General features: G+C 44.9%; 1 protein-coding gene across 3 annotated transcripts in view; it reads left to right on the forward strand.

Annotated features, from left to right (window-relative positions):
• Positions 1 to 15,755, forward strand: part of LOC106596607 (microtubule cross-linking factor 1) — a 127,214-nt gene that overhangs the window by 105,167 nt on the left and 6,292 nt on the right. For 2 of the 3 annotated variants that reach the window (XM_045714418.1, XM_045714419.1), the window contains 3 exons: positions 3,273 to 3,520; positions 4,792 to 5,309; positions 6,663 to 7,601. In XM_045714418.1, the coding sequence (XP_045570374.1) occupies positions 3,273 to 3,520; positions 4,792 to 5,309; positions 6,663 to 7,601 (1,705 nt within the window). Of the gene's footprint in view, positions 1 to 3,272; positions 3,521 to 4,791; positions 5,310 to 6,662; positions 7,602 to 14,656; positions 14,717 to 15,755 lie in introns of all 3 variants that reach the window. The other variant, XM_045714420.1, reaches the window with a different exon arrangement.

Consider the following 15,755-nt stretch of genomic DNA (forward strand, 5'->3'; position numbering starts at 1 on the left):
GGGAGGAGGTGCTCTTATTCTTCATGGACTTTACAGTGTCCCAGAACTTTTTGGCGTTTGTGCTGCAGGACGCAAATTTCTGTTTGAAAAAGCTAGCCTTGGCTTTTCTAACTGCCTGTGGATATTGGTTCCTGACTTCCCTGAAAAGTTGCATATCACGGGGGCTATTCGATGCTAATGCAGAACGCCACAGGATGTTTTTGTGTTGGTCAAGGGCAGACAGGTCTGGAGTGAACAATGGACTATATCTATTCCTAGTTCTATTTTTTTTTGAATGGGGCATGTTTGTTTAAGATGGTGAGGAAGGCACTTTTCAAGAACAACCAGGCATCCTCTACTGACGGGATGAGGTCAATATCCTTCCAGGATACCCCGGCCAGGTTAGAAAGGCCTGCTCGCTGAAGTGTTTTAGGGAGCGTTTGACAGTGATGAGGGGGTGGTCGTTTGACCGCAGACCCATTACGGATGCAGGCAATGAGGCAGTGATCGCTGAGATCTTGGTTGAAAACAGCAGAGGTGTATTTAGAGGGTGAGTTAGTTAGGATGATATCTATGAGGGTGCCCGTGTGTACGGATTTGGGGTTGTACCTAGTAGGTTCTGGATTAACCTCCACATCACCAGAGGAACAGAGGAGAAGTAGGATGAGGGTACGGCTAAAGGCTATACGAACTGGCCGTCTAGCACGTTCGGAACAGAGAGTAAAAGGAGCAGGTTTCTGGGCACGATAGAATAGATTCAAGGCATAATGTACAGACAAAGGTAAGGTAGGATGTGAGTACATTGGAGGTAAACCTAGGCATTGAGTAATGATGAGAGAGATATTGTCTCTAGAGACGTTTAAACCAGGTGATGTCATCGCATATGTGGGAGGTGGAACAACGTGGTAGGTTAAGGCATATTGAGCAGGGCTAGAGGCTCTACAGTGAAATAAGACAGTAATCACTAACCAGGACATGCGTAGCCAAGTGATCGTATGGGTCCACTGAGTGGTTTGGCTGGCTGGGGACCCGACGTTTCAGACAGTTAGCAGGCCGGAGCTAGCAAGCTAGCAGTTAGCAGGCTGGGGATAGCAAGCTAGCATAAGGCCCTTAGAGGGACGTCGCGATGGGGGAAAGTCTGTTTTTGCCTCCTGGTGCGGTGACTTCGATAGACCAGTCGTGGAATTTGTAGGGTTCCAAGTAGCAGAGGGGTCCAAGTCCAATTGGCAAAATAGGTATAGTGGTCCGAGAAACTGGCCGGTGGATCAGCTAACAGTCCAATATGCTATAGATAGCTAGCAGGCCGCGGTTAGCAGAATGGGCCTTCAGGGGAACGTCGCGCCTGAGGGGCCTGTTGGGATCCTCGGACAGATTATGACGGTATTCCAGTCGTGAAGGATCGGCGGGGTTCCGTGCCCCGTACCGGCAGTAGAAGGGGTCCGGATATTGTAGCCGAGGAGTGGGCTTCAGGAGTGGGCTTCAGGCGTAGCCCAGGAGCCCTAGCCGGGAGATGGGTCTTGCATGGGCTAGCCCCAGGCTAGTTGGTGCTAGCTCCGGGATGGAAACGTTAGCCAGGAGTAGTCAACCCGGGTTGTGGTTAGCTAGCTGCCATGATCCAGATGAAAAGGTACAGAGTTTGCAGTAGGAATCTGGAGAGAAATATAGGTCCGGTATGCTCTGGTTTGAAATGCGTTGTATGAACTGGCGAGAGCTTTCCGAGCTAAAGGTTAGCTGATGACCGCTAGCAGGGGTTAGCTGATGACCGCTAGCAGGGGTTAGCTGATGACCGCTAGCAGTGGTTAGCTGACTGATAGCTGATAGCTGGTAGCTAGTTAGCTAGCTAGCTTCAGTTAAGGGATTCCAGTTCGGAGGTAAATAGAAATACTTTAGAATAAAAACAGATCCACGCCACATTGGGTGAGGCGGGTTGCAGGAGAGTATTTAGAAGCTGAGGTTTAGGAAAAATATAAAAAATAATGCGAAGAAAAATATATAAAAAGATATATACATGGGACGAGACAAGACAAAGACATCTGACTGCTACGCCATCTTGGATCTAATGTGTGACTTACCTGGATTCATCCAAATGATGTTATTACTGGTATTGTTTCCACTTATCTTATCTAGACAGGCTGCCATTTTAACATTTACAATAGGTATGCTTTCTGCTTTTGGCTGTTGTGTACGCTGAACTCCACTCACTGTATTATAAACAAGTCTACTGTACTGATACATCATTTGGGTAAAGAAAGGACCGCTGTTAGAAGGGATACTTCCTGGTGGTTTGTGTTGAAGCAGCTCTGTGATATTTCCTGGTGGTTTGTGTTGAAGCAGCTCTGTGAAGCAGCACTGTGATACTTCCTGGTGGTTTGTGTTGAAGCAGCTCTTTGTGGTACATGATCCAAGTCATTGCAGCCTGATGATTAATTATTGAATCATTTTATAGCGATCCCTGATGAAATGAAATGAAACGCATTAACTGGCCTTTATGGAGAGCAAACTAGATGAAGAGAGGCTGTAACATGTAGTTTAGACAAGAGATATGACAGAGACAGTCCTACCTGTGAAGAGAGGCTGTAACATGTAGTTTCTACAAGAGATATGACAGAGACAGTCCTACATGTAATGAGAGGCTGTAATATGTAGTTTAGACAAGAGATATGACAGAGACAGTCCTACCTGTGAAGAGAGGCTGTAACATGTAGTTTAGACAAGAGATATGACAGAGACAGTCCTACCTGTGAAGAGAGGCTGTAACATGTAGTTTAGACAAGAGATATGACAGAGACAGTCCTACCTGTGAAGAGAGGCTGTAACATGTAGTTTAGACAAGAGATATGACAGAGACAGTCCTACCTGTGAAGAGAGGCTGTAACATGTAGTTTAGACAAGAGATATGACAGAGACAGTCCTACCTGTGAAGAGAGGCTGTAACATGTAGTTTAGACAAGAGATATGACAGAGACAGTCCTACATGTAATGAGAGGCTGTAATATGTAGTTTAGACAAGAGATATGACAGAGACAGTCCTACCTGTGAAGAGAGGCTGTAACATGTAGTTTAGACAAGAGATATGACAGAGACAGTCCTACCTGTGCTGTTTATCTCTAATGTCATGTCCTTACCTGCGTCTTCCTTCTAGTGACAGGATTCAGCAGTGGATCTGTGATGCTGATGTACTGAATCCTCTCTGCGCTTTCTCCTCTTCTCTCTTTTGCTACATTGTCTGATAAAATGTAATAATGTAATTGTTAAGTGTTTTTACTGAAACCTTTTCTCTCCCCCTTCCACAGGGCTAAGTCGGTCTGTTCTATGAGTGACTTCCAGCGTCTGATGGACAGCTCTCCCTTCCTGCCTGACAGGAGTCGTCATGGTGACCGCGGCCGCGACGATGTGACTCCGCCCCTGTCACCTGACGACCTGAAGTACATTGAGGAGTTCAACAGTAAAGGGTGGGACTTCCCTGTCCCTGGCCCGTCCCCAACACCGGGCCACCACACGCCTACAGCCATGGAGGCCTGGGCAGAACGGCCCGCTTCAGGTACTGATGTTGCTCATGTGTTTAATGCTGTCTGTATTTACCGCCACCATTTTGTTTCTCTCCGTGGCCCAAACACTTTCAACATTTGGATAATAAAGCATTTTATCTTTCCATTGTCTTAACAACGGCGGATTGGTTGATTTCCAGTTTTTTTTTTTACGTCTACGTTTTTTTCAAGATGATTGACGATAAAAGTGTCGTCCAACCCATCGGGTATCTCACTGCACCCTCATATGTCATGTCGAGAAATATGCAGACTGATTAAAAAGTATATTTACATTGTAATACTTCTGACAGCCAACTTTCTAACTCCGCCCATACGTTTTGGACTTTATAACATTCCCAGAAGGCATAGATTGAGTCATTATTAGTTTTACACTTAAAGATATGACTCTGCCGTTGTTCTGTAGAATTTGGGAATTTTATCTCGTATAATACATTCTATACATTAGTTTTTACTGGATTAAGCGTAGATTTTCGTTAACTGTAATTTAGTTAGTTATGTTTTAACATTCCCTCCATCTTGTGCCAATATCAGTACTTTTTAAGTCTTGGTTCCAGTAGTTGTCACGCCCTGACCTTAGAGAGCCTTTCTATTTCTCTATTTGGTTAGGTCAGGGTGTGACTTGGGTGGGCATATCTAGTTTTTCTATTTCTTTGTTGGCCTAGTATGGTTCCCAATCAGAGGCAGCTGTCTGTCGTTGTCTCTGATTGGGGATCATACTTAGGCAGCCTTTTTTCCCACCTTAGTTTGTGGGATCTTGTTTTTGCATAGTTGCCGTGTAGCCTGCAGAACTTTACGTTCGTTTTGTATTTTGTTGTTTAGTCGGTGTTCATTTTAAATAAAAGTCAAATGTTCGCCTACCGCAATCTTTACGACGAACGTAACAGTAGTTTAATATGTTTTTCTAGTATAATTTTCTGACTCATATAAGGTTTCCTCAAGATTACTCTGATGTCAAAACAGATTTTAAAATCAAAATGTCTTGATATGAACCGTTTAAGTTGCAGGTCCTTAGAAATTATCTACATTAAGTCATTCCAAAATTCCTTTTTAATTCTGTCATGGGAATACATTTATTTCCTATTACCAAGTCATTTACGATTTCTATGTCTTTAGAATAAAAACAATTAAAAGAAGCTATCCGAGGATTGTTCCAGAGGGCTGTGTTTTTAGGGAGAGATATTGACTCTTCTAGAATAAGTTTCATAGCTGTAATAGTTAGAATTGTAGTTCTAATCATTCCACATTCTCTCTCTCTGACTTCCAGAACCATTCCAGCCGGCCTCGTGGTTCCTAACCACCAGCGCAACTTTGACCACCAACACCCAATCTAGCCACGAGCCCCCCTGCTCACCCCATTGCCAGCGCTCTCCACTCAGGGGTAACGGGGGTAACATAGGAGGGGGAGCAGGGGTCCACGTCTCCCACAGCCCCACCCGAACCCCCGGGCCCTCCGATCAAGACTACCTGTACCCTAAAGGAACCAAGGGGCAAGGGGGTGTTGGTGTTGGTGAGGTAGGGGGTGCCTCCGGGATTGGGGGAGTAGCAGGTCCAGACGAGGTGTTTGGTGATGGTAGGTGGCCTCCTTCCTGTCATAAGGAGTTATTGGAGGGTGGGGGGGGGCTGCGGGGTCCCTCTGTGGGGGGTCCCATCCCCACGGTGGGGTACGCCTCGTCTCTGGAGCTGCAGCTGTCACGGAACCTCAGTGATGACATGAAGGAGGTGGCCTTCTCTGTAAGGAACTACCGCTCTGGGACCTCGGACCACCTGGAGCAACAGAGACAGGTCTGTTGACGTTGGATCTGTTGTTGTTGTCTAGCTGTTCATCCATCCAGTCTGTTGTTCATCCATCCAGTCTGTTGTCTAGTTGTTCATCCATCCAGTCTGTTGTTCATCCATCTAGTCTGTTGTTCATCCATCTAGTCTGTTGTTCATCCATCTAGTCTGTTGTTCATCCATCTAGTCTGTTGTCTAGTTGTTCATCCATCTAGTCTGTTGTTCATCCATCTAGTCTGTTGTTCATCCATCCAGTCTGTTGTCTAGTTGTTCATCCATCTAGTCTGTTGTTCATCCATCTAGTCTGTTGTTCATCCATCCAGTCTGTTGTTCATCCATCCAGTCTGTTGTTCATCCATCTAGTCTGTTGTTCATCCATCTAGTCTGTTGTCTAGTTGTTCATCCATCTAGTCTGTTGTTCATCCATCTAGTCTGTTGTTCATCCATCCAGTCTGTTGTTCATCCATCCAGTCTGTTGTTCATCCATCCAGTCTGTTGTTCATCCATCTAGTCTGTTGTTCATCCATCTAGTCTGTTGTTCATCCATCCAGTCTGTTGTTCATCCATCTAGTCTATTGTTCATCCATCTAGTCTGTTGTTCATCCATCCAGTCTGTTGTCTAGTTGTTCATCCATCCAGTCTGTTGTTCATCCATCTAATCTGTTGTTCATCCATCTAGCATGTTGTTCATCCATCCAGTCTGTTGTTCATCCATCCAGTCTGTTGTTCATCCATCTAATCTGTTGTTCATCCATCTAGCATGTTGTTCATCCATCCAGTCTGTTGTTCATCCATCCAGTCTGTTGTTCATCCATCCAGTCTGTTGTTCATCCATCCAGTCTGTTGTTCATCCATCCAGTCTGTTGTTCATCCATCTAGTCTGTTGTTCATCCATCTAGTCTGTTGTTCATCCATCTAGTCTGTTGTTCATCCATCTAGTCTGTTGTTCATCCATCCAGTCTGTTGTTCATCCATCTAGTCTGTTGTTCATCCATCCAGTCTGTTGTTCATCCATCCAGTCTGTTGTTCATCAATCTAGTCTGTTGTTCATCCATCCAGTCTGTTGTTCATCCATCTAGTCTGTTGTTCATCCATCCAGTCTGTTGTTCATCCATCTAGCCTGTTGTTCATCCATCTAGTCTGTTGTTCATCCATCTAGTCTGTTGTTCATCCATCCAGTCTGTTGTTCATCCATCTAGTCTGTTGTTCATCCATCTAGTCTGTTGTTCATCCGTCCAGTCTGTTGTCTAGCTGTTCATCTTTGTGAGGTTTCTATAGTATACTGTTTAAGCTTTGGGGATCCTCTCCTCACCTGTGCCATATCACTTAGACTTTGACTTGTCTGTTTAATTTACTCCACAGCTCCGAGATATGGCGTGTCAGACAAATGGTTTCACCACTCGGGGAACCCAGACCACTCAGACCATCAGTGTGGGCTTACAAACAGACATCCTCCGTACCCTCACCAGCTCCCCCCACCGCTGCCTCACCCCTAAAGGAGGCAGCTCTACGCCCATCTCCTCCCCTTCCAGAAACATCCGTAAGATACAGTACTCCCCTGTGGTCCAGTCCAAGTTCGAGCGTCCATGTTGTTCTCCTAAGTATGGCTCTCCTAAGCTTCAGAGGAAGCTGTCAACATCATCGAAGGCTGACCTCCCAGGTGGGGCCTCAAGCTCCACGGCCGGACCCAGGGCCCCTACCCCTACCACCCCCCAGAAGGGTGCCTCTGAGTCGGCCTGGGCTCGCTCCACCACCACCAGGGACTCTCCGGTCCACACCACCATCAACGACGGCCTGTCTTGTCTCTTCAACATCATAGACCACAGCCCCGTGGCCTACGAACCCCCGCAGTGCAAATTCACCAAGTCCCCCAGCCGCTCCCGCCCCACCCCTCTTGACCCCTCACCTCCTGGTGGACCCGGTGGTCCCGGTTTACCCCCCTCAGACCCCAAAGACCCAAGATACCTTGGAGCTGTCCAGGAGTTCCTGAGGAATGTCCGCGGGCGTTCTCCCAGCCCGGTGCAGCTGATAGTAGAGGCCCAGGGAGTGCCTGGGGGAACAGGAGGGGAGAGGACACCAGAGGTGCTCAGTATACGCCAGGACCTGTCTGCCCCGCCTGGATACACCCTGGCAGAGAACGCAGCCCGTCTGCTGAACAAGAAGCTGTTGGAGCAGAGCTTCAGGGAGGAGAAGAGGCTGGGGTCTGGAGGGACTGGTGGGTCCTCAGCCCAGGGACAGGGAGGCTACACGAGAGAGGGGCGACAGACGGTGGGAGACAGGAACCAGTCGGGGTGTTTGGAGGTAAATAATAACACCTACTGCGTTTACTGCTTAGTGTTTATTAGACTCGCTTTTAGGTCACCTGTCGGTCGCCTGTCGGTCACCTGTTGGGCGTGTTCTTTCCTAGAGTCCTAGAAATACATAATTAAAACCTACATAAACACTAACTAGGATTTCTTTTAAATAACTTTTAAAATGTGTTCTTATTTACATGTTTATACCTCAATGCTGGTGTTTTTGTCTAAATACTAACACTCTACTAACTGGATTGGTTGTTTATGTTTGTTGTTAGTTTATTAGCCCACCCATTGGGCTACAGACCCAGACAACCAATATCGAAACCAAAACAAACCCAAATTTAGGAAATTATCATAACAAAATCGCTATATCAAATATCACTACGTGATGGTGTTTTCTTGTCAGATCAAAAAGCATTGACTGACACTATAGTAATGTTTCATATTTAATTACTTTTTTCCACATACGGTATTTTACTGTATTCTATTGCATTCTACAGTATTTTACTGCATTTTATTGTATTCTACAGTATTTTACTGTATTCTATTGTATTCTACAGTATTCTACTGTATTTTCCCTTAGTTCCGTATATACTATTGTGCTTCTTTGTTTCTTCTCTATACTGGAAAGGGCTGATCTGACTCCTTTTGACTCCTATCACTCTGCTTCAGCCACCACTCACCACCCATTTAGTATCACTCTGCTTCAGCCTCCACTCACCACCCATTCAGTATCAGTCTGCTTCAGCCACCACTCACCACCCATTCAGTATCACTCTGCTTCAGCCACCACTCACCACCCATTCAGTATCACTCTGCTTCAGCCACCACTCACCACCCATTCAGTATCAGTCTGCTTCAGCCACCACTCACCACCCATTCAGTATCACTCTGCTTCAGTCTCCACTCACCACCCATTCAGTATCACTCTGCTTCAGTCTCCACTCACCACCCATTCAGTATCACTCTGCTTCAGCCACCACTCACCACCCATTCAGTATCAGTCTGCTTCAGCCACCACTCACCACCCATTCAGTATCACTCTGCTTCAGCCTCCACTCACCACCCATTCAGTATCACTCTGCTTCAGCCACCACTCACCACCCATTCAGTATCACTCTGCTTCAGTCTCCACTCACCACCCATTCAGTTTCACTCTGCTTCAGCCACCACTCACCACCCATTCAGTATCACTCTGCTTCAGCCACCACTCACCACCCATTCAGTTTCACTCTGCTTCAGCCACCACTCACCACCCATTCAGATGGACACTGTTAGTATTGTAGTTAGCATTGCCGTGACCATAGGGAGCAGGGCTGACCCGATTAGTACTGGGGGTTTGAAACCACGGCTGTCTGTTCTAACCCAACGTAGCAGGTTTTTTTAGAGGAAAAAGGAAGCTAGGTGGAATTAGCCGTATCCCTGGAAACCGGAATACATCCTGTTGTTGTCAACTTCACTGAGGGTGATCTTGCCCCAAGCGATGTGTTGAAAAAAACATGAATATAAAGTTTTGGTTGAAATTCTTCAAGTGATTCCAGTATCAGTAGACCATTAGAAAGGATCTGAACAAAACGTTAAAAGTTTATGAAAACACAACAGTGAAGCACTACGTTCTATTCCTACTGAACATACACTGAGTGTACAAAACATTAAGAACACCTTCCTACTATTGAGTTGCATTTACTACCGTACCCCGTTCAAAGGCACTTACAGTGCGTTCGGAAAGTATTCAGACCCCTTGACTTTTATTGTTACGTTACAGTCATATTCTAAAATTGATTAAATCATTTTTCCCCCTCATCAATCTATACACAATACCACATAGTGTCTTCTTGTCTTCACCTGTATTTGGGGAGTTTCTCCCAGATTCAAGTCCGGGCTCTGATTGGGCCAATCAAGGACATTCAGAGACTTGTCCCGAAGCCACTCCTGCGTTGTCTTGGCTGTGTGCTTAGTGTCCTTCGCCCCATTCTGAGGTCCTGAGTGCTCAGGAGCAAGTTTTCATCAAGGGTCTCTCTGTACTTTGCTCTGTTCATCTCTCCCTCAATCCTGACTAGTCTCCCAGTCCCTGCCGCTGAAAAACATCCCCACAGCATGATGCTGCCACCACCATGCTTCACTGTAGGGATGGTGCCAGGTTTCCTCCAGATGTGACGCGTGGCATTCAGGCCAAAGACTTCAATCTTGGTTTCATCAGACCAGAGAATCATGTTTCTCATCGTCTAAGAGTCCTTTAGGTGCCTTTTGGCAAACTCCAAGCGGGCTGTCATGTGCCTTTTACTGAGGAGTGGCTTCTGTCTGGCCACTCTACCATAAGGCCTGATTGGTGGAGTGCTGCAGAGGTTGTTGTCCTTCTGGAAGGTTCTCCCACCTCCACAGAGGAACTCTGGAGCTCTGTCAGAGTGAGCATCAGGTTCTTGGTCACCTCCCTGACCAAGGCCCTTCTGCCCCGATTGCTCAGTTTGGCCAGGCGGCCAGCTCTAGGAAGAGTCTTGGTGGTTCCAAACTTCTTCCATTTAAGAATGATGGAGGCCACTGTGTTCTTGGGGACCTTCAATGCTGCAGAAATGTTTTGGTACCCTACCCAGATCTGAGCCTCGACCCAATACTGTCTCGGCTCTCTACAGACAATTCCTTCGACCTCATGGCTTGGTTTTTGTTCTGACATGCACTGTCAACTGTGGGACCTCATATAGACAGGTGTGTGCCTTTCCAAATCATGTCCAATCAATTGAATTTACCACAGGTGGACTCCAATCAAGTTGTAGAAACATCTTAAGGATGATCAATGGAAACAGGATGCATCTGAGCTCAATGTTGAGTCTCATAGCAAAGGGTCTGAATACTTATGTAAATAAGGTATTTCTGTTTTTTATTTGTAATACATTTGCAAAAATTATTTTTAAAAACTGCTTTCAATTTGTTATTATCAGGTATTGTGTGTACACTGGATATTACAGGACTAGTGTAGTGTTGTTGTTAGACTGGATATTACAGGACTAGTGTAGTTGTTAGACTGGATATTACAGGACCAGTGTAGTGTAGTTAGACTGGATATTACAGGACCTGTGTAGTTGTTAGACTGGATATTACAGGACTAGTGTAGTGTAGTTGTTAGACTGGATATTACAGGACTAGTGTAGTTGTTAGACTGGATATTACAGGACTAGTGTAGTGTAGTTGTTAGACTGGATATTACAGGACTAGTGTAGTGTAGTTAGACTGGATATTACAGGACTAGTGTAGTGTCGTTGTTAGACTGGATTTTACAGGACTAGTGTAGTTGTTAGACTGGATATTACAGGACTAGTGTAGTGTCGTTGTTAGACTGGATATTACAGGACCTGTGTAGTGTAGTTGTTAGACTGGATATTACAGGACTAGTGTAGTGTAGTTGTTAGACTGGATATTACAGGACTAGTGTAGTGTAGTTGTTAGACTGGATATTACAGGACTAGTGTAGTGTAGTTGTTAGACTGGATTTTACAGGACTAGTGTAGTGTAGTTGTTAGACTGGATATTACAGGACTAGTGTAGTGTAGTTGTTAGACTGGATATTACAGGACTAGTGTAGTGTAGTTGTTAGACTGGATATTACAGGACTAGTGTAGTGTAGTTGTTAGACTGGATATTACAGGACTAGTGTAGTGTAGTTAGACTGGATTTTACAGGACTAGTGTAGTTGTTAGACTGGATATTACAGGACTAGTGTAGTGTAGTTGTTAGACTGGATATTACAGGACTAGTGTAGTGTAGTTGTTAGACTGGATATTACAGAACTAGTGTAGTGTAGTTGTTAGACTGGATATTACAGGACTAGTGTAGTTGTTAGACTGGATATTACAGGACTAGTGTAGTGTAGTTGTTAGATTGGATATTACCAGGGTTGTGGTACAGTATACAGTGTGTTGTTATCATACTGTATAGCTGCTGTCATCCCCCTCTTCAAAGGAGGGGACACTCTTGACCCAAACTGCTACAGGCCTATATCCATCCTACCCTGCCTTTCTAAGGTCTTCGAAAGACAAGTCAACAAACAGATTACCGACCATTTCGAATCCCACCGTACCTTCTCCGCTATGCAATCTGGTTTCAGAGCTGGTCATGGGTGCACCTCAGCCACGCTCAAGGTCCTAAACGATATCGTAACCGCCATCGATAAGAAACAATACTGTGCTGCCGTATTCATTGACCTGGCCAAGGCTTTCGACTCTGTCAATCACCACATCCTCATCGGCAGACTCAACAGCCTTGGTTTCTCAAATGATTCCCTCGCCTGGTTCACCAACTACTTCTCTGATAGAGTTCAGTGTGTCAAATCGGATGGTCTGTTGTCCGGACCTCTGGCGGTCTCTATGGGGGTGCCACAGGGTTCAATTCTTGGGCCGACTCTTTTCTCTGTATACATCAATGATGTCGCTCTTGCTGCTGGTGAGTCTCTGATCCACCTCTACGCAGACGACACCATTCTGTATACTTCTGGCCCCTCTTTGGACACTGTGTTAACAACCCTCCAGACGAGCTTCAATGCCATACAACTCTCCTTCCGTGGCCTCCAACTGCTCTTAAATACAAGTAAAACTAAATGCATGCTCTTCAAACGATCGCTGCCCGCACCCGCCCGCCCGACTAGCATCACTACTCTGGACGGTTCTGACTTAGAATATGTGGACAACTACAAATACCTGGTGTCTGGTTAGACTGTAAACTCTCCTTCCAGACTCACGTTAAGCATCCCCAATCCAAAATTAAATCTAGAATTGGCTTCCTATATCGCAACAAAGCATCCTTCACTCATGCTGCCAAACACACCCTCGTAAAACTGACCATCCTACCGATCCTCGACTTCGGCGATGTCATTTACAAAATAGCCTCCAACACTCTACTCAGTAAATTGGATGTAGTCTATCACAGTGCCATCCGTTTTATCACCAAAGCCCCATATACTACCCACCACTGCGACCTGTACGCTCTCGTTGGCTGGCCCTCGCTTCATAATCGTCGCCAAACACATTGGCTCCAGGTCATCTACAAGACCCTGCTAGGTAAAGTCCCCCCTTATCTCCGCTCACTGGTCACCATAGCAGCACCCACCTGTAGCACGCGCTCCAGCAGGTATATCTCTCTGGTCACCCCCAAAGCCAATTCCTCCTTTGGCTGCCTCTCCTTCCAGTTCTCTGCTGCCAATGACTGGAACGAACTACAAAAATCTCTGAAGCTGGAGACACTTATCTCCCTCACTAGCTTTAAGCACCAGCTGTCAGAGCAGCTCTCAGATCACTGCACCTGTACATAGCCCATCTATAATTTAGCCCAAACAACTACCTCTTCCCCTACTGTATTTATTTATTTATTTTGCTCCTTTGCACCCCATTATTTCTATTTCTACTTTGCACTTTCTTCCACTGCAAATCTACCATTCCAGTGTTTTACTTGCTATATTGTATTTACTTTGCCACCATGGCCTTTTTTTTGCCTTTACCTCCCTTATCTCACCTCATTTGCTCACATTGTATATAGACTTAATTTTTCTACTGCATTATTGACTGTATGTTTGTTTTTACTCCATGTGTAACTCTGTGTTGTTGTATGTTGTCGAAACGGCTTTGCTTTATCTTGGCCAGGTCGCAATTGTAAATGAGAACTTGTTCTCAACTTGCCTACCTGGTTAAATAAAGGTGAAAAATAATAATAATAATAATAATAATATGTTATAGTGTAGTCATAGCGTTTATTGTGTATGACAACAACCATGTTATCGCTTAACACTGGGCATGGGTTGTGACGCAGGCAAGATGCAAGTAGGTAAATTCAGAAATATGGAAAATATTTAATGATAAATAAATAATCTGAATGGGTGGTAGGGACCCCCAGATTTTACAGTGAAGGGACTACAGTACTGATTTACTGCGGCCTGTATTTACAGTGAAGGGACTACAGTACTGATTTACTGCGGCCTGTATTTACAGTGAAGGGACTACAGTACTGATTTACTGCAGCCTGTATTTACAGTGAAGGGACTACAGTACTGATTTAACCTCTACAGGATCGGTGTCGTCGTCCCCCCACCTCCCCCGCGGGACTATTGAGCTAACGTAGGCTAATGTGATTAGCATGAGGTTGTAAGTAACAAAACATTTTCCCAGTATATAGACAAATCTGATATGGCCAGAAAGCTTAAATTCTAGTTAATCTAACTGCAGTGTCCAATTTACAGTATTTATTACATTGAAATAATACCATGCTATTGTTTGAGGAAAGTGCACAATTATGAACTTGAAAATGTATTAATAAACAAACTGGCCCATTTGGGCGGACATGATACAACATTTTAAACAGATATGCAATGGTTCATTGGATCAGTCTAAAACTTTGCACATACGCTGCTGCCATCTAGTGGCCAAAATCTAAATTGGGCCTGGGCTGAAATAATACATTATGGCCTTTCTCTCGCATTTCAAAGGTGATGGTACAACAACAAAAAATAATGAATTTTTTTTATCTTTGTATTATCTTTTACCAGATCTAATGTGTTATATTCTGCTACATTAATTTCACATTTCCACAAACTTCAAAGTGTTTCCTTTCAAATGGTATCAAGACTATGCATATCCTTGCTTCAGGTCCTGAGCTACAGACAGTTAGATTTGGGTATGTCATTTTAGGCGAAAATTGAAAATAAAGGGTCGGATCCCTTAATGCAGTCTGTATTTACAGTGAAGTGACTACAGTACTGATTTACTGCAGCCTGTATTAGGAATATAGAAAGTAGACTTATTCCAGCGTATCTGTTTGCTGCTGTGAGGTCAATGACCTTCTTATCGTCTACATTGATCCTCTACCGTTGATCCACCAGCTTTATCCTGTGTCCCTGTTTCCCTGTCTCTCCTCTCTCTCTCTCTCTCTCTCTTTCTTCTCTTCTCTATCACTCCCTCTCCTCTCTCTCCCCTCTCTCTCTCTCTCTCTCTCTCTCTCACTCTCACACACTCTCTCTCACCCTCCCTCTCTCCCTCCCTCCCTCTCCTTCGTTCTATCTATACCCTCTGCTGATTCTAGAACCACTCTGTCTTATTAACCGCTCCCTGGGGACTCTAACCCTGCTTGTCCCTGAGTGATGTAAGTTCTTGTTTACTTCCTGGTTCTCTGACCTATAACCTCACGGACGGGGGGAGGGGGTCACAGGGTTACCATGGAACCCCTCCTCACCTCACCCCCGCCCCCCCCCATCAGCCAATCACAGCATGCCTCACAGGTTAACAACGTCGGTGGAGTCAGTGGTATTGTAGCTTTGTCAATGTGTTAATTTTTAATCATCATAACATCTGTCTGTGTAAATGTCTGCATGGTCTAATATGGTATTTTAATATGTAACGATTCATTCAACTCCAGTGACCCAAAGAGTCATCGGTTTTCTGTCCATATCTGGCTGTATACTTTACGTCTCTCAGCGCTGCAGTAGAAGAACCAGTACTGAAAGGTTTTGGTGCTGTGAAGTTTACCACTTTTCTATTATACTGTATATAAAATGTAGATAACCTTGAAAACAAAACTAAGCTGTCTTGTAGATGTGAAAACCGGCATCAAACCCCTGAGTTGGCACAGAGAGAGATGACTCTTGGATCCAAACACACCACAACGACAACAACAACAACGGTTGATGGTCAAATATATATTATATTAAATACGAAGTCTAACATAGAAAGAAAGAAAGTCACACATCTATGCTCCCAAACATTGAATTGGTAATGTTATATTAAATAGTGTTTCGGCACTCTGTCTTCTTCAGGGTTTCCTGATGTATTTCTATAGGTTACTCTACGTTTGTCAGGACGTCTATAAAATCATTTTTGGGAGTGCGTCAGTTTCTTTCTTTTACTAGACTATCTAACATCCAGTTACACGGTTTCTAACACGGCTTCTGCTCTGTCTGTGACTGCTGTTTGAGTCCTACTGTTCCTCTCCTCCTCTCTCTCTCTTCCCCTCTTTCCTCTCACCCTCTCTTCCTCTTGTCCTCTCTCTTCCTCTCTTCCCTCTCTTCCTCTCGTCCTCTCTCTTCCTCTCTTCCTTCTCGTTCTCTCGTCCTCTCCTCCTCTCCCTCTCTCTTCCTCTCTCCCTCTCTCTTCCTCTCTCCTCTCTTCCTCTCGTCCCTCTCTTC

The sequence above is a fragment of the Salmo salar genome, chromosome ssa03, assembly GCF_905237065.1.
Source record: "Salmo salar chromosome ssa03, Ssal_v3.1, whole genome shotgun sequence".
Classification (NCBI taxonomy): Eukaryota; Metazoa; Chordata; class Actinopteri; order Salmoniformes; family Salmonidae; genus Salmo; species Salmo salar.